This window comes from Montipora foliosa, chromosome 9 (genome assembly GCF_036669935.1).
Source record: "Montipora foliosa isolate CH-2021 chromosome 9, ASM3666993v2, whole genome shotgun sequence".
Classification (NCBI taxonomy): domain Eukaryota; kingdom Metazoa; phylum Cnidaria; class Anthozoa; order Scleractinia; family Acroporidae; genus Montipora; species Montipora foliosa.
The window spans coordinates 1,868,111-1,878,110 of record NC_090877.1 but is presented as its reverse complement, the minus strand read 5'-3'; the positions used below and the strand labels follow the sequence as shown (position 1 = coordinate 1,878,110).

Here is a 10,000-nt window from a genome sequence, read left to right as displayed (position 1 = left end):
CCAGGACCTGGTTGTTTGACGCTGATTCGGATGACGCCCACGTGACTATCCTCAGTGGGAGTATCCCACAGAAAAACATACACAGAATAACAAGGTCGAACAAATTCCAGCGATCTCTGCAAGGGAGAGAACGATTGTTGACTTTTAGATAATCATTTGTTGCTTTCAAATTACAACGGCGAGAACAAAGGAGCAGAAACAACAACAGGGACAGCAACGACAGTAATAACAACAACAACAATAACAATAACTACAACAACAATAGCAGCAACAGAAATAACAATAACAGCTCTAACAGCGACAAAAGCAATAACAATAACTACAACAACAGCAGGGGAAACAACAACAATAACAATGGTAACTAAACTAAAAAAAACATTAATAGCAACACCAACAATAACGGTACCACAGCAGCAGCAGCAGCACAAAAGTTTACTTATTTACCTCAAATAGGTCTTTAATTCTTTTAGCCTCATTTTCTTGTCCTCAGATCGCGCAATGTCCGCAATCTGCTTTGTTTCTACCAATAGTCGTCCACAGAGAAATACCAAGATGGCCCACTCCAGGCCACTGAGAGGGAGTTGCGAAGACTCGAGACAAATTGCAAAATGCAATGCAAGAAGGGCCAAGTAGCTAATCGTGTCCCGTATAAAGACGAAGTAGGGAATCGCAAAATAGTACTTATACAGCCGTTTAAACCCTACGAAAAAAGGTTGATAGTAGTAAATGAATTAGAGCAGCTGGAGGCCAACAAATACAACACGACCCACGCGCGGCAAGATAAATGAGAACACTTATATTATAAGCTTTTTCAGAACTTTAGCTAAAAAAAAAAAAAGGAAAACAACGCACTAGTTAAAAATGTTATTCTCTGAGCCAATTTTTCAAGCGGTTTTTGTCAATCAGAATATGTCTGTCTGTCTGTCCATCCGTCCGTCCGTCCGTCCGTATGTCTGTCTGTCTGTCTGTCCGTATGTCTGTCTGTCTATCTATCTATCTATCTATCTATCTATCTATCTATCTATCTATCTATCTATCTATCTATATATATCTATCTATCTATCTATTTCTTTTTGTTCCCTGGGAGGAACAGGCCCCGGACCGGCATAAATAGCGAACTGTGGTGCACAAGTCGCGTACCAGAGTGGAAGAGAGCAGACGAAGTTACTACGAAAAGGCACACATAAAACTTTCCTTACGACGACAGTTGTGGACGCCGCTACCGCTCAAAAGCGGGCCTAATGGTCCACAAACGAGCCTGTCGAACTTAATGGCCAAAATAATGTAATAAATTTGCTTCTAGACCTAAATGCCAGTGATTGATATATGGCAATATTTCCTTGAATTGTTTTTTATCACGCTCTTTGTGTGTTTTGATACCTTTTGCTTCGGCGTCGACAAGTATTTCTTTGAGGTCGTCTTGCTTCAAGAACGTTGCGAGCCGTGATATTCCTTTTGGGAAAATTTTCCCTTCGCATTTTCTTCTAATTCGAATCTCTCTTCGCCGAAAATTGCACCCAATATATATATCGGTATCGAAATTTGGAAACTCGCCAGTGTCCATATTGTGTAAATTTGCAAGTCTTTTGCGAGAACAAATTTTGACAATTTCTCCGACATGGTGGTGATTGCTGAGCGTTGCGTTACATAGTACATCATTTTCATTGTCAATACTCTTGTTGACGACGTCTCTCGACCAATGAGCGCGCGAGAATCTCTACAGTTACTTTAAAGACCAAAATCGAGTTCAGTACTCGTTATCCTCGGCATAAAAAAGCACTACAATATCAAAGTACGTAAGATAAAAGTACTTCAATATTTAGAAATATCACCTACCGGTATTTAGTAGTACCAAATTGCATGCTCAAAGAGATTAATAAGTCACACATTGTGACCTTTAAGTAACGCTACATTAGGTCACGCTTTTTTGGCTTCGAAACTGAAAGGCGGTTTATCGGTAGGAAATAGTGTTCTCAAAACAAAGCTCAATTTAATATATCTGCAAAACGGCAACAAAAGGGTTGAAGAAACGGATTCTAAACGTTTACCCCCCTCAATTCTACTGTGTTAAAAAAAAACACCCCCCCCATTTCCCTTGGTTTTGAAAATTTTACCCCCCCCCCCCACTCTAAACACCGGGCCCCTAGCTATAAATAACAAACAGTCCCTAAAAGCACATTGTCTTCTTCTAGAACGTCGCTAAAACGACGGTCACCTTGCTGAATACTGCCGTTAACGATTTACGTAGCGTTTGACATTATATAATCGAATGAACTTACCCAGTTTTTCTCCTGACTTACCTTTATATTTTTCTCGAAATCCAATTAATTATAAAATACTAAAGCATGTGGAAAATCAAACAAAGTATATGGCAATCCTAAAGCATGTGGACGATCACGATCACGCTTCACGCATGGTGATAGGTCCATAGCCACTGACCGATGTACTACGTATTCAGAAAAGGAAATATCGCTAGCCAGGAAAAAGGATAGGATAGGATAGGATAGGATAGGATAGGATAGGATAACTTTATTTAGACACGGTAAACTCATCAGTCGCAACTATAAAAACCTAATTAATTACCAGAATTATTACAAATTATACAACGACTACAGCTACATTATTCAAAATTGTTCTAAGTAATCAATAAATATAACTATAATATTAAATGACAAAATAAAAACCTGCTTTACATGAGTGCCGTGTATAGAATTGTAGATTAACTTGATGAAAAGAAACGCTCGCAGCCAGCCCGGAACGCTCTAAGGGAGTCAGCCTGCCTCAATTCGATTGGTAAATTATTCCAAAGAACTGCTCCAGTGTAGCTGAAGCTATTTTTCATATAGTTTGTGTGTGGCTGTGGGATAGCTAGTTTGCCCTCTGTGTCCCTTAAGGAGTAACTGGAGACGCTACTACGGTCAACAAATTTAGAACTAAGGTAATCGGGAGTAAGACCATTAAGCGACTTATAAACCATCACAGCCTTATGGATTGTTCGTTGAGAATCAAGTTTTATCCATCCAAGTTTTTGGATAAGGTTATCAGCGTTGGCATCATAGTTCGAGTACGTGAGTATACGCGCAGCGCGATTTTGAAGTTTTGTAAGTTTACTGGCTAGGGTTTTGCCGCAACATCCCCAGACAGAATCGCAGTAAACAAAGTGAGGCTGTACTAAAGACATGAAGATTGATCGGAGAGTCTCATGTGGAACGAAAGACCTCACTCTCTTCAACGCTCCAATACCAGACGCGATTTTCTTACATAAAGTCTCAACATGAACATTCCAAGATAAAGTCTGATCAATATGAACACCTAGAGATTTCGTAGAGGTAACTTGAGTTATAGGTGCACCGTCAATAATAAGTGACGGAGGGTTGTGAAACGTGCTTAGCCTTTGCCTCGATCCGATCAACATAAACTCAGTTTTAGATGCGTTAAGAGTAAGCTTGTTAGCAGTTAGCCATTTTTCAACTCTAGCAAGATCCTCATTTAAAACAGTGTTAATACTTTGGGTGTTATTACTAGCAAAAGTTATGTGTGTGTCGTCAGCATACATTCGAGGTTCAGAATTTAATAGACAGTAAGGTAAGTCGTTAATATATATTAGAAAAAGGAGTGGACCCAGAATTGTACCTTGAGGTATACCACAAGTAAGGAAATGGTCCCCAGAGAGAGAACCATTTATAAAACATCGTTGCTTGCGGCAGTCCAAGTATGATCTAAACCAATTGTATGATGTGCCACTGACACCGTATTTCGCAAGTTTAGACAAAAGAATATCGTGATCGACGGTGTCAAAGGCTTTCTTTAAATCCAAGAAAACGACTGCGTTTACATTACCCTGGTCAATGTAGTAAGCCCAGCTATCGGTAGCTTCAAGTAAGGCAGTGACAGTGGAATGAAGAGGTCGAAATCCCGATTGGTGTCTTGAAATGAGTTTGTGTATAGTAAGGTAATTATAGAGTTGATCCTAAATAATTCTCTCAAAGACTTTAGCTACAACTGGAATTACTGAAATTGGGCGGTAATTATTTAGATCTGAACGATTACCCTGTTTGAACAAGGGGATGACTTTCGAAAGTTTCCATTCATCAGGGAAAATTCCAGAAACAATAGAATGATTAAAGATAGTACAGAGTGATTCGGCTATTAAGTCAGCACATTCGCGCAAGAGTTTTGCAGATATTCTGTCCAAACCAGTAGATTTTGACTCACATAATCTGGATAAAAGAAGAAGAACCTTAGAGACGCTGGTCGGTTTTAGTTCGAATGTGCAGTGACCAGTCTCAGCTAAATAATCCAAATGAGAAGAGTTGTCTTCATTGGCGTGAATATCATTTGCTAACTTAGGCCCAATGGAAGAAAAATGATCATTAAAGGCGTTAGATAACTCATGAGAATCATAAATAGAATTGCCACAGGGGAGCTTAAGTTCGCTTATGACACATTTGTGTGATTTCCTAGACATAAGCTCATTGACAATCCGCCAAGTGTTGCGTGGATCACCTTGGTACTCATTGAGGGCATGCTTATAGTGACATTCTTTCGCACGTTTGATTTCATTGTTTACTATATTGCGAAGTTTTTTGAATTTAAGCCAGTCCTCCGCATTACCAGAACGAGTGGCTTTTAACTTAAGAATATCTCTTGCATGCAAGCGCTTTTTGAGTTGCGACGTAATCCAAGGTGATTTGCGAGGGCGAACACGTTTATTACGCAAGGGGGCATGCTTGTCAAGACAACGAAGGAACAGTTTTTTCCAGGGTTCCCACATATCATTTGGGTTATCATAGTTACCTATGATCTGCCAATTTTGATGTGCAATATCTCTACGAAAATTGGATAAATTAAAGTTCTTAAATTTTCTATAGGTAACTGTAGTATGGCCCCTCGAGGGTAAATCTATAGAAAGCTTGCGATAAGCATAAATAAGGCTGTGATCGCTTATGCCTATATGAGACACTCCAGAACATACAATCCTATCAGGACGGTTAGTAAAAACGAGGTCAATTAAAATTGAAGAGGATTCAGTGCAACGAGTGGGATCAGTAATGAGCTGCTGCAGGTTGTAAACGTCAGCGATGCTAGAGAGTAGATTTGCGTTATGGTCCAATTGAGGAGCAGCTAAGTCAGGGGCACCCAACGAGAATATAGTTCAAAACCACTTAAACATAGCATTGTTAAACGTATTTTAGTCTTTAAACGGTAGATATAGCCATATTTTTATCCCCTAAAAGTTTTCCATCTGTTCGGATTCCCTAGCTGAAAGTCTAGTGATCCGAAAATTATAGGGATCAAAACTTACCTTTTCGAAAATTTCAGCCAGAAAAAAGGCTAGGTGACGAAAATTCTAGGTGACCTTTTTAGGGTAAAAATCCGTTAAAAATGGGCAATTATACCATTTTTTAGATATTCGAAAATCCTAGGACAGGCAGGCAAGCAAGAAATTTTACAACAAATGTTCCGAAAATTCTAGATATCAAATCGTCTTCCGAACAGATATTTTCCGAAAATTGACGTTGGGTGCCCCTGCTAAGTTCCAGTTCAGATCGCCCAAAACATAGAACTCAACATTCTCCGCGTCAATTTTACCTATAAGCGATTCGAAATAACTAAAGATCTCAACTGAAGAGTCAGGCGGCCTATACCAGGTTACCACGAGAAAAGGCTTTGATCTCGGTTTGCGGATTTCTATACAAAGATTTTCCAGTTGGTGAATACTCAAATCAGATCGCAAAGAATAACTAATGTTCGAGCGAACAAAGAAACAAACACCACCGCCAAAGCGGCCATTTGTTTTCCTGTCACGGCGAATAATTTCATAGCCAGGAATGTAAACATCACTGTCCTTAACCGAGTCGTCAAGCCTGGTCTCGTTAATTGATAGAACATCAACGGGCGTGTCTGCGAGCAAGATTCTCAGTTCGTCGATATGTTTCACCAAACTGGCGACATTCAAATTAGCTAGTTTGAATCCACGACTGGAGGGTAAAATGGGAGAGATAAAATCATCAATCCGAGACTCACACTGCACTTCACAAGCACTAGTATGGAAAGCGCTATATATACGTGCGCAGTCCTAGTTGGCCAAAAAGAAAACAGGTAACCGTCCAGATTAGTGTTGCTGCTCGCTCGCTTACAAAACTAACCAACAGGCTTTGAGTTTCCTGTTTCCTGTCGTGGTAGGCCGGTTTTTTTTTAAAATAAATACATAAATAAATGAAATTGTAATCAAATTTACGAGCAGACGAGTAAACAAGCAACAAAACGTCCTTAGTATTAATAAAAACGAGCTCACAAGAATTAAATATTCATCTAAACACAGTTTGTTGCACGGGCTGCACCTACGAAGCGCAACTACGGAAGTGCATGTCATTTCTTTAGCATCCCTACTTCAAAGCGATTATCTGACTATTTAATTAAAAGATTAATATTAATGGCTTCAACTATATACTTACCACTTGTTTGCCGTTGTCCTGGGCCTGGTTTTGTTAAAAATAATAAAAATAAATAATAAGTCGAAGGAGATGAAATTAAGATGAACAACTTGGCAAATGTGAGAACGAGACGCCTAAAAGCGTTCACGTGCTATGCGTTGATCGATCAATGGCTGCCAACATTCCCAGTGTTTATATGAACAAACGAACTCAAATAAAAATGCTTGTCAACACTAAGCACAGCATAACAAGCGGTGTTGCTTTGTTCTATCAAAAAATGATACCGTAAGGCAAATTAGGTGATGACAGTTTGCCCACAGGAGCCCCAAGCTTAAAATGAGAAAGCGGCAGATGTACGTGGCCTTTGCCTAACGGTGATCATAAGGTGTTGTGTTACAACGGCCTGAATTATAAGGCTTTGTATGGGAAAGAAATCGGGTTGTTTTTTAAGACCGAAATCACTATTGTTTCACAAGAAACAAAAGTGAGCTTTATGTGATGTTGTATTCCTCGCTGTCTGTCTACTTTTCGGGTCTAACTGTGTTGATTTCGGCGAGTTTCTACCTTAGCGTCTCTACTGCGTTCCGCTACCAAACCACAGGCAAACCACTCTATGTGTTCGTGGTTTAATATATATGAAACGAAGAGAATCTTTGAGGGTTATGAATAAAGCTCTGAAAATTGCACATCTAAATCACATCTCAGTCTGAATATCCCAATAAAGTTAAATGAAACCTTAATCGACTTATGTATGGTGTTTTTTCGCCTTCTTATGCCGTCTAAAGCGTCTTATGGCGAAATTACTTTTGGCCGGTGACGGTTAAGACAAGAGAGGGAGACAAGGCTTGCAACTTAGCGGCCGTCAGCCGCGACATCCTCCACTTCAAACTGGAATTAACGCAAAAATACTGAAAATCTCACCTGAATGGCGACGGATCTTGATAGTTGAGTTTTTTCTCCATCTCTTCGCTGAATTTGAGCTTCATCCCTCCAACAGTTTCCAGTCAGCGCTTGGCTTCCTGCGGCAGCCCGCCGCGGTTCAAATCATGATTGGTAGATTAGACGGCCTGCATTCCTTAAATTTCTTTGGTCGCCGAGTTTGGCACCGATCATATTGAGAAAGCTGTATTTGTGACCTCAGCATCGATTTTCTCGGAAACTGTTGGAGGGATGAAGCTCAAATTCTGCGAAGAGATAGAGAAAAAATAGGTCCGCAATGCGTACATGTGTGGCTTACGAAATTGAGCTGCTTTGATGGGGGAGCTTAAAAATTAAAAGGATCTGTTTTGTCATTGAGTTTCTATTAGTAGAACTAATATCTGATTACGGTTAGTTTTCAATATTGTTCCTCTCAATCAATAAAATAAGATAATTGACATACATCCGTCCTGAAATGCTTATTTTCAAGATGAGGGTTATTGGGTAAAGTTTTATGGAGGTGTCATTTTGACAACAGAGGCTGCGCATGTAACCTGAGGATTTAAGGAACTGAAAAAATGTCAGCATCATGTCCTATAGTGGGCTGATAGATTCAGTCATGATTTTGTTTACGTAACCAAGTGGAATTGAGTTCTGAGTTTGTCCAGGGCAAGTGTTGTGAAGTCAACTCCAGGGAAGCATTTCGTATGAGTGTTTTTGGCATTTTGTGTACCAGCGCAAGAGCACAAAACTTTGCAGAAGTGCTGGGACATACAGGAAATGATGTAACCTTTGCTAGAAGCCACATTGAGAGCTTGATTTCGTTTGAATGTCCGACTAATTTTTGACAATATATGCATGTAAAGTATCATAATGCTAAATTTTCAATAAAGAAACACAGAAAAATTTAGTTGATGTAAGTGGCTATTGGGTTGCAAGTGGAAGAATTTGGGAAAAAAAGATAGACGCATAACAATATCTGAACACAAGCAATATTTTAATAAATCATATGTTGAGTAGTGCTTATTAACATTGCTAATAATTTTTAACCCAATAGGATTAACAATTTTACCTGGAGGTTTTAAGAAAAAGTTCAACAGAATTCAATGTACAGGGAAGTTCATGATGGTATCGTATGACTTTAAATACCAGAATCTTTGAAGTTTTCTTATTATGGACCTTGTAATTTTATATCAGTGTGTTTACCAAGTTCAAGCTATGTGGAAACATGAAATGAATAGATGAACTTGACATCATGCAAAGTGCTAATCTACTGTACAAAAAGGTCCAAAACAAACATTGTCAGCAAGTGTAGTACACAAATTGGGTAAACCAAAACACTACTTCATTCCATATTTTGTATTGTCCAACAACTTGTTTCAGTGTCGGTAAATAAAAGACATTCATGTAAAGCATCATTATTGAAACGCGACAAAGCATCTTTTGTTTTAAGGAAATTGTCATGAGAGCCGATTCTTGATCGGTATTGTTCAACAGAGATTCCCATGTTACTTACTTCTGACGAAATCGTGGGCTAGCAGACCCTTGTCAACTGTGTGTGGATGATTCGTCCAATTCGATTCAACAAAAACATTGAGCAATGACAACACAAGCACAGGAGAGTCTCTTTTGCTTTCAAGTAACTTCAGAGCCTTTCAAATACTTTCAGAAACTTTCAGATATTCAAGCAGGTCTGCTGAGCAGATTGAAGCCGTTAAATGTTAGCTTGCGAGAGTCAATAATGACTCGTAAGTCTTCATGTGACGCAACCTGTACCAAAGGTCCAGACCGTGAATTGAAATGTTGCCCTGTGAGAGCACAACTCCTCGCTGTAATCCGAACTTAGAAGACAAGCCGACTGTAGGAAAGCCGAGCGTAGACTGAGGCCTGTCTTCGACGATAGTAAACCACGTGACAGCCACTCTGTCCAGGAATAAATATCTTGGGCCATGGCATTGAGTGGTTTACACTTCGTGTAAGCCACACAAAAACTCATCTATCAAGATCCGTCGCCATTCAGGTGAGATTTTCAGTATTTTTGCGTTAATTCCAGTTTGAAGTGGAGGATGTCGCGGCTGACGGCCGCTAAGTTGCAAGCCTTGTCTCCCTCTCTTGTCTTAACCGTCACCGGCCAAAAGTAATTTCGCCATAAGACGCTTTAGACGGCATAAGAAGGCGAAAAAACACCATACATGAGTCGATAAGGGTTTCATTTAACTTTATTGGGATATTCAGACCGAGATGTGATTTAGATGTGCAATTTTCAGAGCTTTATTCATAACACTCACAGATTCTCTTCGTTTCATATAAACATATATTAAACGAACACATAGAGTGGTCTGCCTGTGACCAAACCAATTACTCTTGAAACCTGACCTTTAGCTTGGGGTCACACGCGCAGAACAACAATCTTTGATCTTTTGTCTCAAAAGTCAACGAAACGGGGGTATTCTATACGGTCACCCATCTATGTGGTAACCCAGCAGACAGGCCTTAACTTTTAACTCCAGTGACAACCAAAAGCACGTGGCTAATTACCATATAAGACCCCGATAAAAAAAAAAAGCGAGTGGCTAATTACCATATAAGACCCCGATTTAAAAAAAACGACTGAATTTTCAGTGATAACGACTTTAAAGGACAGC

General features: G+C 39.5%; 1 protein-coding gene across 2 annotated transcripts in view; it reads right to left on the bottom strand.

Moving 5' to 3' along the window:
* The window catches only part of LOC137969940 (transient receptor potential protein-like), a 42,765-nt gene that overhangs the window by 15,668 nt on the left and 17,097 nt on the right, over positions 1-10,000 (bottom strand). For both annotated transcript variants that reach the window (XM_068816355.1, XM_068816354.1), the window contains exons 9-11: positions 6,459-6,482; positions 445-700; positions 1-116 (exon numbers count right to left, since the gene is read on the bottom strand). The exon at positions 1-116 is cut by the window's left edge and continues 235 nt beyond it. In XM_068816355.1, the coding sequence (XP_068672456.1) occupies positions 1-116; positions 445-700; positions 6,459-6,482 (396 nt within the window). The remainder of the gene's footprint in view (positions 117-444; positions 701-6,458; positions 6,483-10,000) is intronic.